This window comes from Drosophila miranda, chromosome 3 (assembly GCF_003369915.1).
Source record: "Drosophila miranda strain MSH22 chromosome 3, D.miranda_PacBio2.1, whole genome shotgun sequence".
In the NCBI taxonomy this organism is placed as follows: Eukaryota; Metazoa; Arthropoda; class Insecta; order Diptera; family Drosophilidae; genus Drosophila; species Drosophila miranda.
In genome coordinates, this window is record NC_046676.1 from 16,199,650 (window position 1) to 16,215,120 (window position 15,471).

The 15,471-nt window shown below is 46.1% G+C and overlaps 3 protein-coding genes across 3 annotated transcripts; 1 reads left to right on the top strand and 2 right to left on the bottom strand.

Moving 5' to 3' along the window:
• Positions 1-2,258: 2,258 nt before the first annotated feature.
• Positions 2,259-4,656, bottom strand: LOC108159572 (ubiquitin-associated domain-containing protein 1). The gene is made up of 6 exons (XM_017293015.2): positions 4,157-4,656; positions 4,016-4,027; positions 3,463-3,958; positions 3,071-3,403; positions 2,696-2,999; positions 2,259-2,623 (listed from the first exon to the last, which is right to left on the bottom strand). Exons 1-6 carry the CDS (start codon positions 4,537-4,539, stop codon positions 2,475-2,477), a joined length of 1,677 nt encoding a protein of 558 aa, XP_017148504.1. The 5' UTR covers positions 4,540-4,656; the 3' UTR covers positions 2,259-2,474.
• A 2,657-nt stretch (positions 4,657-7,313) lies between these two features.
• LOC108159571 (poly(A) polymerase beta) lies at positions 7,314-12,445 on the top strand. Its single transcript, XM_017293013.2, is given in 9 exon segments — positions 7,314-7,833; positions 8,329-8,503; positions 8,576-9,371; positions 9,430-9,626; positions 9,689-10,270; positions 10,335-10,613; positions 10,679-11,459; positions 12,183-12,303; positions 12,371-12,445. Coding segments are annotated over 6 exon segments (2,610 nt in total). The 5' UTR covers positions 7,314-7,833; positions 8,329-8,503; positions 8,576-8,605; the 3' UTR covers positions 12,188-12,303; positions 12,371-12,445.
• Positions 12,446-12,939: 494 nt separating this feature from the next.
• Positions 12,940-14,212, bottom strand: LOC117185685. The gene is made up of 2 exons (XM_033390999.1): positions 13,950-14,212; positions 12,940-13,894 (listed from the first exon to the last, which is right to left on the bottom strand). Exons 1-2 carry the CDS (start codon positions 14,001-14,003, stop codon positions 12,989-12,991), a joined length of 960 nt encoding a protein of 319 aa, XP_033246890.1. The 5' UTR covers positions 14,004-14,212; the 3' UTR covers positions 12,940-12,988.
• Positions 14,213-15,471: the final 1,259 nt, after the last annotated feature.

Here is a 15,471-nt window from a genome sequence, read left to right on the forward strand (position 1 = left end):
ACTCGATCCATAATCCTGGCCATATTAATGCATATTAAATGCATTTCTTTCTGAGTACCGTGCCATTTTGGGAAGTTTGTCATTTAATGGCAAATATAAACATGAAAAACTCGCCAAAAACGCATGCGACTGGAATTTTAAATCATTGAATGCGAAATGACAAAACATTTTCATTTTCATACAAATTGCGGAATTTCGTAGCAGCTTTTTCCCCCCCAACCCGCCCTTCCCCACCCAACCATTCGCCGTATTTCCACTCCTCCACTCCATTCGGATTCGCATTGTCTCGCTTTTGGTGGGGGCGTCGATAATGCTGTTTATAGATTTGCGGCCGCTACCAATATGCAACGGAAATTGCCAGCGCAGCGCCACACGACTTCAATATCCAGAACCCCTCTGGTTCTGGGCTCGGGGCCTCGAGCACGCTCAAGAACTCTGAAGCTGATGTTTTTTTATGGCCCACTGGGGGAAGGACGTGGGCTGGGGCGTGTGCCGGCCTGGCTGCGGGGGAGGATTAGCTGAACGATGTTCTTCGCTCGTCGTCCTTGTCAATGCATTTCGTCTTTTGATAATATCAAAAACTCATTTGCCTCGGCCACATTGAGGAGCTACGAGTACTCCCCCACCCCGCCCTTGCCACCAGAACTCCAGATGATTTATTATACTATATATGTAGGTCCCGTGCAGCCCTCCCTGCCGCTGCATGCGTCATCAATTTTTAGAGATAGATTTGCATGGCCATCGTCAGCGACAAGGGCCATTAGGCGGAGAGTGTGTGGAGAGCTGTTGCAGCGGCAACCGCAAACATTTAATAAAAATTACATCTGACCATAGATTTAAGTAATTTTCTCTATGCCCGTTTCTATGTATTTCCTAAACAATTCAACAATTGTGCGCAAAATATTAATTAAAAGCCACTCGCCAGTGAATGTATCTCATGGATACAACCACTACGAGTACATGAACGCGCTTAACATAAATTAAAATGCATCGCCCCCATCTTTCCCGACCCCATCAAGGGCACCGCACTCAGCGTACATACTCGTATGGTAAAAAAAAGCGGAAATGAAACAATTGAATAGAATAGTTCTGTTGCTCTCTTTGCTTTGCTTGTGGTGGTGGCTGATGTTGCGCTCCAAATAGAACAATGCGATGAGAAATGTGCGGCCACATGGAAAATTAATTGTGATACATTAAAAGTGCAATTGCAGAATAATTCCGATGCTGAACAACAAAGCAATACAATTTATACAAATTGCAGTGAGGAGTAATGAAAACAACTATTCCGCTTAACATATGTTCTGGTATTACGCAGGGGGTTAAAGACCCCGGCCACCCACTTATCTGCATGTGTGAATCATTCTGGTTAAATATTACTCATACGCCGAGTGGCCACCAATGCTGGATTGAGTGCTTCCTTGCCCTAATAGCACCGTTAGAAACGTGGTATGATTCAGATAGCTTTAGCCTGTTGTTGCTAAGATTACCTAGAACCATTTGGGGGACTCACTATCGAATTTTCGGTGAATTTGCACTTTTACTTTCGCTCGATCAACGATTTTTCACGGGGTAAAACTTAGGGTCTTACACATATGCCATTTATAACGCGATCCAATAACATTCTCTTCCATATGAGATGTGACCTTGCCTTGACGCCTTACCATCTTAAAACCCTTTAGAAAGATATTTTATAGCCAACTTAAATGGCCCATAAGTAGACCCAATCCACGTAGCACAAAAAAACGTAATAGTTCTCATAGCTTCAGCGTTTTTTTTTATCAAAAACTAATTGATTTATTTGCTTATTGTTAAAACAATGCTAATAGAATATTTGGTTTACAAAATAATACTATGTGTTCAATGTCGGCTGCCGGTTTTGTTAGCCCCCGCATGTACAACAGATTTCCAATACAGCGCACAGAAATCAACAAGAGATCGCTCGCTTACAACTATCCGGAGATATATGTGTACTAAGTGTAGGGTCGAAGAGTGGCCCATGAGTGCGAGATCCGAGATTGAGTGAAGATGATATAGCAGATAGATAGTTGATAGACTAAGTGAAAGCCGGGGCCCGGCCTTCTTACTGCGGCTGACTAGAACTAGTTCCTATACGACTATGTATATAATAGTATAATGCGTTATTCGTACTGATCGGTAAGCGTTTCGAAAGTGCAGCCGCGTGCTCCTGGCAAAGCGATTGCGTCTTTGGCTTTGTGCGGTTTACATTCATAGTTTTGGCTACAAAAATACTCTTCACATACTCATCAGACACATACATACACAAACATACGTGCTGAAGGACCCAAAAATGGGACCGGCTCCAGGCATTCGCTTCTGGTCTGCGCCTGGGTATGAGTGCACATATATTTATGTATGTATGTATGTTTATAGTATGTATATGTATAAATATAATTTGGTTAATCTCATTATAAAGCCACTTTGGGGCGCAGTTGCAGCATCTAGCCGGGTCGAGTTCACCATCGGTTCGTATAGAACTGATTGATGCCCAGCACATGCTTCTCCTCATGGTACTTTTGCAGGATATGTGTGATGATCGAGGTGGTGTCGTTATCGCCACGCCACACGCGTATTGCATGCTCGTTCTCCAGAATGGCCAGAAATGCTGTCAACAGAGCACAACATAAGGATTAGTTAGCTCTCCTGGTAGCAATAGGAATTATTGTATCTACTCTACCTAAAAATGTCTTGGGGTTGCTGAGCGTCATTTGGACCTGCGGCATTTCGAGAATAACTTTTAGGATGGGAGAATCGGGGGCCAGACCCTCGCGCAGCTCAATCACACTGCCGGTACGATTGTCGCAGAGCCACTCGCAGGCGGAGGCCTTGTTGTTGCCGGTTCTCTTTAGCGCCGACACCACGGCCGCCTCCTCGAAGCCCATTTCGGTGAGAGATTCAACTATCTCATCGCTGGGTGGCGAGTCACGGTGACTGTAGATGCGCACGATCTCCATGAGCGCAGCGGTGTTCTCGATGGTTTCCTGCGGTAATTGCAAGGCGATTAGTTAATTTGGGGACCGTGAGCGACAACTGAGTCGTGGTTGATTGTTACGTTATTCGTGACAATAGCCGAGGGCGATATAGAGGACATGCTCTGCTGCATATTGATGTTCGGTTCCTGCAGGGTATCCTCGTTCTGGTTCTGTATCAGCCACTCGAGGGTGCTGGAGTAAATGCCGCTGTTGGCCTTCAGGGCGAACGCGGCCATATCCCTCTTGAATCCCATATCCACGAGGCACTGCAGTGTATCCGACTGGTGGTTGCGTCGGTTGATCAGACGCTGCTTCAGCATGGCTATCAGGCGAGGGGCATACGGCCCAGCCCCTAAGACGGCAGCCGAGGCCTGGGCCAAGGAGATCAGTACCTTGCGTACATCGTATTGAATCTGGAATAAAAATGTTTGTCACTAGTCCGGGCACCCCCTACGCCTCTTCAAACACTCACGTTCGACTGCTGAAAAATCTCGTTGATGTCGATTGTTGGCAGCGAGCAGGCGTTGGTGGGCACATAACGCGTAGCGCTCTCCAGCAGTTGCTCGTTGGGCCCAGGCACCTCCCGGATACGAGACACCGTCTGTGCGAGCGTACTGCGCCTGGCCGAGAGTATAAAGGTCTCGTTTTGGCGCACCTGGAGCTGGGCCAACGTCTCGGCCTCGTTCAGTTCCGCGCCATAGTACTCGGCCCGATAGAGGCGGTAGCGCGGATTCAGGTGGCGCACATCGGGGGCAAACAGCTGGATGGACTCGGGATCGTCGCTCAGCTCCAGGATGACCTCGCTCTTCAGATCGTTAAGGCGCTTGTTTACGTTCGTCTTGAAGACGAGGATCCGCGAACTGGGACATATGACGCGCACCGTGATGGAAGCGGTCGCCTTAAGAGAGTCCTCCCCCTCTACTCCCGTCGAGCCTTCCGGGTCGACGCGGCCGGACTGGCATGTCTTTCTGCAAGAGACGTAACGATTAGTGGCTGGAGATGATCGAAAGGTATGAGAGGCCCACCTGAGGAACAAACTGCGCAGTTTTTGCATAGTTTGTTTTTAGAACGATGAGTGGAAATCCAACCGAGAATTTCGAAAATATATAAAAGATTAAACAGTATTGGAAGCCACTCGTTAGACATTTAATCGCCTGCCAACTTACACATTTTCATGCTGCTGGTATGGAGTGGGTGTGTCTAGTGGGTCTCCTCCACTAGCACTGGACATTCCAGGGCCATTGTGGGTGGCTTGCATATGCAGTTGCAGCTCCAGGTGCATGCGACGCCTCCGGGCCGGCGAGGGCGTGCGCATGACACAGCTGCCGCCACCCACAACGGGTCTGCCGCCCACGAAAACGTCTGTCTGGGTCTCTGTCTCCGTGGTGGGCACATTTAGCGAGGCGGAGCTGAGACTCTCGGCATCGCTGGCACTGCTGGCGGTGTGAAGGCGACTGCTCCCGGGACTGTGTGGAGTGGCTGACCGATTACTCCGCGAGAGCCACTTCGCGCGCTTTTCGTTGAATTTTTCGCGCATCCAGGGAATCATGTTGTGACGGCCATTAAGTCCTTTCCTTGCGCTTTACATTTTGCATCAGTTTTCGGTGGAGTTTCAACATTTTCCAGAAATAAAATAAACAGAATCGATGCGAAATTGCCCCAGCTGTTTCCGGCGTTGCCAGAGCGTCGCATTGAGGTGGTTGGCAGCGCGAAGCATCCTATCGCATCATATCACACAAAATACCGATATTTTCTGCAAATACCCTGCGGAAAAGTATACTATAGAATTGAGGAAATGTTTATTATCCTAGTCTCTGTTTTAAACAACAAACACAAACAATTTCGGCTTAAAAATTTCAATTTATTGTCTTCTTATAGAGACTAAGAATGAGGATCAGGATCGAGATATTGATACAGGACTAACTAATCAAATGCATTAATAGGTTAAAAAACATTTCAATCTAAAAAAAGAAAAAAAATTTTCAAAGCAGTTTGGAAAACCGAATTGTAATGTTAATTAGGAAGGAAATAGGGTACACAAATGTTCATGGTCGTAGCTGATGCTGGGTTACCAGCAGCACTTACGTTTCGTTCACATCTTGTGCAATTCCCATTTAGCTAGTAAATCTAATATTAAAATCGAGGAATATGACTTTCAATCCTTGAAGGAGAACGCTTAACCCATTTTAGACCACCATATTTTGTTCCAGTCCCACCTGAACGATAGGTGGCCAGGGCTGAGGGCGACGCGCCATCTAGCGGAAGTCCAGGGAGGCTCGATGGTGTATGAGGACATCGGGGGGAGCTGGAGCCGTTACTGGGGATATAAGGAAGAGAATAGGATTAGTTATATGTATTAGTAAGGGAAAAAGGGATAAATAGGAGTGGAAATATTAGAAAACGTGGATTGGATTATGGAAATCGTGGAGCGTGGACGGAGTAACGTCGAAATTTGAAATTGTGTGCTTAAAACAGAAAGTTTGAAGTGAGTACAGAAAAAGCGGGCGATAAAATAGGTTGTAATGCAGAAAATTTTACTAACAGCCGGCAAGGAATATAGCCACCAGAACCGGTCCAGAAGGTTTCCTGGAGAGGAACACTGGAGTTCGAGAAAGTCGACTGCAGAGAAGAAGACTGTCCAACGTGAACCTGAGTGAGTTCGTTCCAGTTGCGCGTGTGTGATCCAAGTAGCGCGGGACGTGTGAAGGGGGAGGGTGAAAGAGGACGATTTAGCTGCCAGGGCGATTCTAGCCACACCGCACGATCGTTGCATCGCCTTCCAGTGCGTGCCACACGTTTGGTCTCATTCACCAAGTAACAACCCCGAAACCCTATTCACACACACACACACGCGCACACGTATACACGGACCTATATAAATTTAGGGCTGACCGGCCACGGCCAGCGATCGCCCGCGTCGTTTGAACTTAAAGAAAAAAACATAATCCGCACTCCAAACACCGTTCCACATTAAATGTTATTTTGTTCCGTGTGTTGTCCTTTATTTAGTAATTAGTATTAGCTTAAACCGTTTAACGTAAAATCTTGGCCATTGAAAAAAAATATGTAAAAACACCAACACCTTTCACGAACCTAAATCTGCGATTAGCTGTTCAGTTCCAGAAGATTAACCCTTAGTGGGTGACGCGGGGGTCCCATCAGTCCACCGTATTTGGTCGAGCGATTTGTGAAAAAATATTGTTTATTGTTTATGTCCCGGGGACCCTTAACAAGAGCTCTTGGTAGGTTAAGTCTCCGTAGGAGCCCGAGTTAAATTAACTCCCGTAAAACTGGATCCACTCATCTACACGTATTCCATTACGTATGGGTGAGGGTATCCCTGTTGGTTGAACGAAATTTCAGCAGTTATTTCCTTGTTTGCCTTTGTGTCGAACGTTTTGGTGTTTCTTAGTGGTTAGTGATAATTTTGAGTATAGCTATTTATTAATGAGAAAGATGAAATTGTCAATTTACGATTATTAAAGCTTGGATATATATTTAAGCATGATGCATTAAATTTAAAATAGAGGGAGGACGCGTGGCGTAAGCCATGGATTAGGCCAGCCGTTACCGTTCCAGCAGAGGGTGGCCAAAATGAACGTTGTGTTTGGTCACAGGTAGGGCGGGCGCGCGAAGTAATAACACCCAAGCTTCACCCACTTGATAGCCGTCTGTCTATGATTTTCTTTGTTGTTGTTAGGTTGTTGTTAGTTTTGATGTCCCGAGAAGTAGTATGTCTCCTTTTTTGTCTATATTTGGCGGGCATGGGGAACTACCCAGCCCTGGGGTCGACAGCTAGCCGGCACTGCCCTCTGGGAAACAAGCCAAGTGTAACAATTTTAATATGGTTATATTTAATTTATTATTTATTTAATACTTTTAGCGCAGTTCAGGAGAAAGATATCGTGTTTTTTTTAAGCTCAAAGGCATAGATCTACAATACGAATTTACAGTCAGTACTATTTGCCGCCATTTTCCTCAAGTTTTTGAACTTTTTAAATAAGTGGGCTTAGTTCGTTTTTGTCATCGGTATATTTCGGTATATTGTGGGTACTTCAGCACCCTCTACTAATTTAATGCATTTCGATTAATTCTAGAGCAGGTCAGTTGAATGATATCGTGGTCTCTATCGTTTAATAAAGATGAACGCTTGGATGGAGCCACAAGAAGTAATATTATTATCATGATTGCTATTATTTTCCGCGGCTTAACTCAAGTTGTTCACCTGTTTAAGTAAAGGCGGCTTAAGTGGGCTAAGTTTGGTATATTTACGGTATATTTTAAAAATGAGACGGTATATTTCTGAGGGTCGGAAGGGATACTTCATCCGCGGTCACACTGCATTATAATTGCTAGAACGCGCAAATCAAAAGAAAAAAAGCAGCGGAAAATGTTTGGCGCACGTTAAAAGCAACCAAGTGAGAACCGTGCCCCGCTACAAAAGCCCCCCAGCAAAAGGCTAATAGTGTTTTTTGTTGTGCTCCCCTACTAAATGCGTGTGCTTCAGTTTGCTTCGCTGCCAGAGAACGTCACGTAGCATAAAAACGCGAGAGGCCGCATACAGTGGTAAAAAGAGGTAGAAAAATAGTGAAAAGCGCAGAGGGCAGGAAGCCAGAAGATAAAGCGACAGCAAAAGACACAAGAGTTGCAAAAAGTCTGCACACGCCGGACTCCAACCACAACGCATGAATGGGCAACACTCGACGACGCGCCCGCTGCTGCCAAATTACAAAAATATTCATTGCCCATATGTACAGGAGGCACGTCCCGTAGCCGGGGTTCACTTGGCCTGAAGATTCGCTTGTAGATTGGATCCCACACAAGAAGATACGACGCAGCGCAGGTAGGATAAAAGAGATAAAAGTTTCCCCCCACTCTTATGTATTTTGTTTTTCGGCGTGTATGTATACGCTTGCCTGCCAGTGTAGGTGTGCGTGAGCGTGAGTTGGAGCGCGTGAGGTGCGCTCAGTGGCTGCATCTGCAAGGAAAATGATGGTTTGCCTTGGCTTTTGATTTCTTTGTTTATGTTTGTCAATTTCCACGATTAGTTGGCACTTTTGCACGCAGCCCGCACCCCGCGGCACATCTCTTTGCGCTAATTTATTTACGCATTTGTTTATGCCCCAATCGAAAGAAAGAGCGTGTGTGGGAGAGAGAGAGAGAAGAGAGTGCGTTCCAGTGTGACCAGCTGCCGCTTGGCGTTCATTGTTTTGTTTTCTCACATAACGGTGCTGGTGGTGTGTGCGTTTGTGGGGTAAAAAATCTTATCGCAGTTTCGTCAGCACTCATATAAATTGCAATTTTCTGTTAAACTTATATATATTTGAGCTGCTTTCAGCATTTTATTTAGCGCAGAAAAGTCCCAGGATTAAGAAGAGGAAGAACCGCAAAGCGAAGTGGAAGACGAGAAACAAAAAGGACAAAGCAAGTGGCAACAGATACAATTCCATTTTTTGGGCAGCAGCACGAGCAACTTAATTGTACTACAATACATACATTTTAAGCCTAGATAGGTGAGATAATTAATCGTCACAAACGCCTTAGAGCAGAGCATCAACTAATCCATTTGCTTCCCGGTACTCCAGTACCTATATTTTAAGCCCAACTTATACAAAATGTGGAATTCCGAACCAACACATCGCCAGAATCAGCAGCAGCAGCAACAGCAACAGCAACAGCAATACCAGCACCAACATCAACACAATGGCAATTCTACCTCGGGGGGCCAGCCCGCCAAACAGTTGGGCATGACCTCGGCCATCAGCCTGGCCGAGCCGAAGCCGGCGGACCTGCAGCGGACGGAGAACCTCCGCGCCTCCCTGGAGCCGTTCAACGTGTTCGAGAGCCAGGAAGAGCTGAACCACCGCATGGAGATCCTGGCCAAGCTCAATACGCTGGTCAAGCAGTGGGTGAAAGAGATGTCCGTCAGCAAGAACATGCCAGAGTCAGCTGCCGAGAAGCTGGGCGGAAAGATATACACCTTCGGGTCGTATCGCCTGGGTGTGCACCACAAGGGAGCCGATATCGATGCCCTGTGCGTGGCTCCCCGCAACATTGAGCGCGCCGACTACTTTCAGAGCTTCTTCGAGGTGCTAAAGAAGCAGCCGGAGGTCACCGAGTGTCGCTCTGTGGAAGAGGCCTTTGTGCCAGTCATCAAAATGAACTTTGATGGCATCGAAATCGATTTGCTGTTCGCGCGACTTTCGCTTAAAGAGATACCCGACGACTTTGATCTGCGCGATGATAATTTGCTTCGGAATCTGGATCATCGCTCGGTGCGCAGCCTCAACGGCTGCCGTGTGACGGACGAGATCCTGGCCCTGGTGCCCAACATTGAGAATTTTCGCCTAGCCTTGCGCACCATCAAGCTGTGGGCCAAGAGTATGTGTTCGAGCAACCCCTAGTCATTGCAGCAAAATAAATATATGTCTATCCGCAGAGCATGGTATTTATTCTAATTCGCTGGGCTACTTCGGCGGCGTCACCTGGGCCATGCTGGTGGCCCGGACTTGCCAGCTGTACCCGAACGCTACAGCTGCCACCTTGGTGCACAAGTTCTTCTTGGTCTTTTCGCGCTGGAAGTGGCCTAATCCGGTGCTACTCAAGCACCCCGACAACGTGAATCTCAGATTTCAGGTATGTGAAGAAGTGTTTTCTTTAATTGATCCAACTCTTTAATGCTTCCGCGGCTGGGTTAGGTCTGGGATCCGCGCGTCAATGCATCAGATCGCTATCATCTAATGCCAATCATAACGCCTGCATATCCACAACAGAATTCCACATTTAATGTGTCCGAATCCACCAAGAAGGTCATGTTGACCGAGTTCACTCGCGGCATGAACATTACGGACGAGATCATGCTTGGCCGCGCATCCTGGGAGCGTCTCTTCGAGGCGCCAAGCTTCTTTTACAGATATCGCCACTTCATAGTGCTGTTGGTCAACTCGCAGATGGCTGACGACCACCTGGAGTGGTGTGGACTCGTCGAGTCCAAGATCCGCCTGCTTATCGGCAACTTGGAGCGCAACCCTCACATTGCTCTGGCGCACGTCAACCCCAAATGCTTTGAACTGAAGAAGGGGGAGAGCGCAAACAACTCGCAGAACAACAGCGGCAACGAGGACGACCTGAAGCAGCCCTCGCCCAACCAGGCCTCAGTGACATCGGCTCCCTTCTGCTCCATGTGGTTCATCGGTCTGGAGTTTGAGCGTTCGGAGAACCTCAACGTCGACCTCACAGAAAGCATACAGAATTTCACAGAGCACGTGATCATGCATGGCGTAAGTAGCGTCGAAAGAGTAGTCATATTCGGTGGTGGTTAATCGATATTCTGGTTATTTCTAGGTCAACATCAAGATGCTCAAGGAGGGCATGGCCATCGATGCGCGGCATGTAAAGCGCAAGCAGCTCACCGTCTACTTGGACGCTGACTTCCTCAAACGCGAGCGCAAGTCCATGGAGAGCCACACTAGCTTCAACAACACGCTGCTGGCCAACCGCAAGCGACTCTCCACAGAATTGGCCCAGTCGCAGGAAGCTCTGCCGCCCGGCAGTCAGACGCAGCTAGCCAGTGGCAATCGGGGACGGGATAGCGGCGCCAAGATCCACCGGCTAAGTGAATCGGTAAATACAGGCGCTAGCCATATTAATTACGGATCTTTTTGATTGAGTTCTTGGGTTTTATCCAGCTGACGGAGGATAATTCGAATGCATCGTGCGATTTGGGAGCTCAGACGCCCACCACACCCACTGCGGCACAAACGAATGCACCAAGTTTTAAGACATCTGGCAAGAACGGCTCAGAGTTGGATACACCGGAGCAGGAGCAGCAGCAGTCGCAGGCGCATAATAACGGAAGCAACAGCACTGCCACGACGACGGAGGTGGCATGTTCGTGACAACAGCCAACGCTACATCCACCGCCGGCGCAACAGCAGCCACCGCCACCGCCACCGCCGCCACCGCTGCCACCATCAAGTCACCATCATCATCATCAGCATCAGAAGTTTCGGAAGAACAACAACGCGGCTGCAGCGGCAGCCTCCAATAGTATTTTCAATCAGCGCTCGATCCTGCATGCGGCTTCGAGTCTATCGGCGGCTCTTAGCATAACCGGACACAAGCGCAAACAGCAGACAGCGACAAAAACCATACATTCGGCAAACCCGATCAGCAGTACCCACACCCACATCATCCACAGCAACAACATCAATGGTTTTGGAGGCAGCGGCGGTGGCGGTGGCGGTGGCGTCAGCAACACCAACAACAAGATCTGCTATTACATTGACGACGATGATGATGATGATGATGACAGCCACCATCATCAGCTACTACCGACGCAACCACACCAACAACCACAAACGCAGGCACTGGCCAGAGCCATTCCCACAGTATCAGCAGGAGCAACAGCAACTCCCACGCCAGTATCTGTAGCAGCCCCATCCGCTGCATCGGCCACGACAATTTCTTGTAAGTTGTTACCATGTATTAATCATTCGCTCGCCTTCTCCTCGCATATGTGCTACTTATTCCGACTTACCTTGACACGAGACTGGTTTATGCTCTAATTTGACTATTTACTATATTTAACTTAAACAGTATTTCACTCAGCTCACCTCCTCCGGCTCTACGAGTGAGGGAAAAGGATTTAAGCAATCAATCAGTTTCTTAGTTATACAAAAATTACAAACACATTATCCAGAGACAATGCTCTAGAAATGATTAAACTCATACTTTTAAAAAAAGTAATTAAACGATAAAACAAAAGAAAAAACTACACTTTTTTGGTATTTTTATTTTCGAAATTATTTTATATTTTTTCCGTCAATGAATCCAGTCGTTGGTTTTGTTTATTTGTTTCTAGAATCATCATCTTTATAAGATCTGTATGCAATATAGTTAAAGCTGCGTAAAGTAAATAAACGATTGGAAGACCTTTTAAGAGACATTCCATTCATTGAGCGAAATTTTGTTTGGCTTAAATTTGGATACAATTTCAGAGATTCACATGTTCCACTCAAGTTGAAGGGTTAAGTGATATACCTGTGAATTTCAGAATACCAAGCACACTTTATGTAAAAAGGGTCTGCTGTTTGGTGATAAACAAAACGATATGCTAAACTGTAATGAAGAGTTCTTAGACAACAGATTTATTTAACTAATATAATGAATGTCTCTAATGTATCTTTGCAGTGTAAAAAGCTATAACACATACCATTTAAGGATTAGTTATCATAGTTATTCTCCCCCATTGATTTTCTTGGCATTGTTGCCCAACCCAAGTGGAATCCCAACATATATTTTACACAAAGCGGTGAGTGGAGGGGAGTTCTTACAATTCTGAAATTCAAAATGCTAATGCCCGTCTGTTTTGCCCGCAGGTTTCGATCACACTACACTTCAGAGTTATGTTGAACATTATTCATTCAACGAACTGACGCTAACGTTCCGTTCCGATACCCAATTGTAAAATGAACACAATGCATATAGAAATCAACAGATTACTTGCGACATCATCATCCGATTTCAGCCACTTTTTAGCGACAGAGAACGATTTCGCTAGCATGTCCAAATAATAATATGTTGTACATCTATCTTTTTTACTTCCCCACAGCTGGTTTGAGGAGTGCGTAGAGGTGGAGAGGGAGTCAGCGCCGTGGACGGACAACCAGAAGCAGGACAGCTGCAGCAAGAACTATGAAACAATTGAAAAGATTTCTTTATAATTTTCCATCTTCTAGTTTTCAACATTTGTTTTCTTCTCCTTCTAGTTGTACAACGCTGAAAATTTGAAACAATTATGTTCGTTTTTCTAAGAAAAAGATATCTGAAAAAAGGTAATAACAAGCAAACAAAGAATTGCAAAATGAAATGAAGATATTGATTTAATTTTACCAAATAAACCAGAAAAAAAATATACAGCGAAAGCTAACAAAAAAACCAAACCAAATAACCGTTTTATTTCACATTTTATTTGTAATCGTAATGGTTCATGGAGATTAGGATATGGCTATCTGCTGTAATGAATACTTGGGTAGCACGGATTCCATTCTCTGATTGCGTAGTATCTGGCACATGAGGTAATCGAGCAATTCTTTGTACAAATCGGTGTGGCACAACTCGGAAAATCCTGTATTATACGCTGTCCTCCGCAAGCCCATTTGGAAGGGTCGAAACTTAAACTTCGTTTTGGAGAGGTGGCGCATTAGCCAGTCATTGACCTTGTCCACTTTGTAAATGGTGCTCTTGTTGGCACAGATTTGCTCCAATTTCTTTTTGCGCGGAAAGTATTCTATGATTGGATTGGAGTCGACGACCACCCGTGGCAGAGTGTGAGCGGCCCTTGCGGCGAAGCGAGTATCTAAAAACATGACCCCAAAGGTGGCGGCCCATGGATCGAACACCCACTGACCGTACTGATTCTTTTTAACCATTGGAATTTTCACGGTTAGCTCCTTGCCGCCAGGTCTATGTGCGCGAAAGGCGTCTCCGCCGCCTCCACCGCCTCCACCGTCTCCCCCGCCTCCTCCAGCGCCTGCTCTCACGCTTACAGGCCCTTCAAAAAGTCTCAAATCATTCATCGTCGGTGCACTAGAATTCATTGCTAGCTTGATGGTGCTGTTCACTGTGATGGTTGTGTGGCGTGTGGTGGGTGTATTGGTTGTGTTCCCCGTGACGCCACCGCCGAGCAAGCCGGCCTCGATCATCTTTTGTATCTTCCTGTGGGGTTTCTGATTCATCCATATGCCCCAGACCTTATCATTGCTAACCAGGCTCAGGTTCCCCCGTCCGCGGTCCGTGCTGGTTTCAATCTTACCCTCCGCCACTGGTGTGGATGCGAAATTCCCACGATTCGGCTTGGATATGGACAGAGGCATAGCCACGAATTCTTTCACTCTCAGGCACTGTGGTGTTTGGGCTCATAAGTTAAGATCGAACACAAGTTTGGGTCTAACTCACGACTACTACTGCCAGAGCGAAAAAGAGCATACTGAGTATTCCGATGTTATGCATTTTGTTCACTTATCGGCTTGAGAACGGTCAATCCAATGTAAAAGCCGTGGTTTTAGAATAATTGAAGTTGTTTTAAATATTGTATTTACGTATTGTTTTCCTAATGTGTTTAGAACAGAATGTGACATAAGACTCGTACAAACTGCGAGACTGACGTATAGAAAATTCGATATTAGAAGTACATTTACTAAAGTAGCAATGGTATTACAAAACTTTGTAAGAAACTCTTTTCAATTCTTCAATTAATTTAATAAAAAATTTTTTTCATATTATCTATGTATACAATTTGAATATATACTCCACTAAAAAATTAAATAAACTCATTTGTAATTCGTTAAATCTGATCTTTTATTCGGTATCTCATTAATCAAAACTGATTGATCAACGCCAAATGGAAGAACCAGGGACAACGTCTTCAAAAAGAGCAATCTTTTGTCTTTTCCACCGGTGGGAATTTAAGCCACTTAAACATGGCCGGCATCAAGGACATTTCGATTGCATTGAGCCGATGAAAACTGCGTTAAGCCCTTTGTGTGCTGGTACAGTCACCACACCAGGTTGCTTGAGGCGGGGAAAGACTTCTGGAAGTACTCGTACTCGTACTCTATGCGGGATTGCGTTGCTGTCATACCTAAGTACCGTGTTCCAAGTACCACGACACATGCTTCCCGATAACTGCCAAATTAACCAGTCGGAGCGGCGATCCCTTCTTTTGTCTTGTGGGCCTAACCTAATTGCACTTCTGCGAATTTGTGCGCGACACAGCTGCGCGTTTTTCCCTGAAGCGGAGCTGTACTCGTATTAATCCGTTTATGGCCACGGATTAAGTTGCAAAATTTTGACGAACGCCGTCGTCGAAGGTCGCGAGACGGCGGCGAATTCGCGGAAAAGCATCTCAGTCCTTACACAGGTATCATCGGCCGTCCGCCCGCCGCCCACAGGTAACAAGATCTCAGCCACCTCAGCAGGGCAGGACTGCCTGCTCGATCCGGTATAAAAGATATGATGTCCGGCAGATAAATCATCAGTTAGCAACGCATCTTCAGGGTGTGAGGTGCCCGAAGTGAAGGAGAAAAAGAAAGAAAAACAGACTATCTCGGAACTATTATACGATAAACTTTGTTCAGTTTTGCCAACTTGCTTGCAGCACTGGGTGAAGTTTGTCTTATAATCCCATAGTAAGCGATCAGCGAGCGTCTCATCGCACATTGTGAACGACGATACCGAGGCCCCGATCCTGGGATGCATTTTGTGCAGTTATGTCTACGTGATCATCCTCATCACTGGGCAAAGTGTGTCTCAGGATTGCAGCCCCGCCAACAAGTGTACAAGAATGGCGATAAAGTGTGTGTGTCGCAGAAAAAGAAGACAAATTTTAAAATTAAATGGCGATTGTCGGTATGGTCGCTTTTTACCAGGGTTCCGATCAAGCGAAGTGACTAGACCGAACACTCGTGCTATAATTTTA

What these genes read in the sequence shown, in the direction of transcription:
- LOC117185685 (XM_033390999.1), bottom strand. Translation starts at nt 14,003, where the DNA reads ATGCATAACATCGGAATACTCAGTATGCTCTTTTTCGCTCTGGCAGTA. An exon ending in TCGCTCTGGCAGTAGTAGTC is followed by an intron (nt 13,895 to 13,949) that starts GTGAGTTAGACC and finishes CAAACACCACAG; the next exon opens with TGCCTGAGAGTGAAAGAATT.
- LOC108159572 (XM_017293015.2), bottom strand. Translation starts at nt 4,539, where the DNA reads ATGATTCCCTGGATGCGCGAAAAATTCAACGAAAAGCGCGCGAAGTGG. An exon ending in AGATTTTTCAGCAGTCGAAC is followed by an intron (nt 3,404 to 3,462) that starts GTGAGTGTTTGA and finishes TTTTTATTCCAG; the next exon opens with ATTCAATACGATGTACGCAA. An exon ending in CGGCTATTGTCACGAATAAC is followed by an intron (nt 3,000 to 3,070) that starts GTAACAATCAAC and finishes CAATTACCGCAG; the next exon opens with GAAACCATCGAGAACACCGC.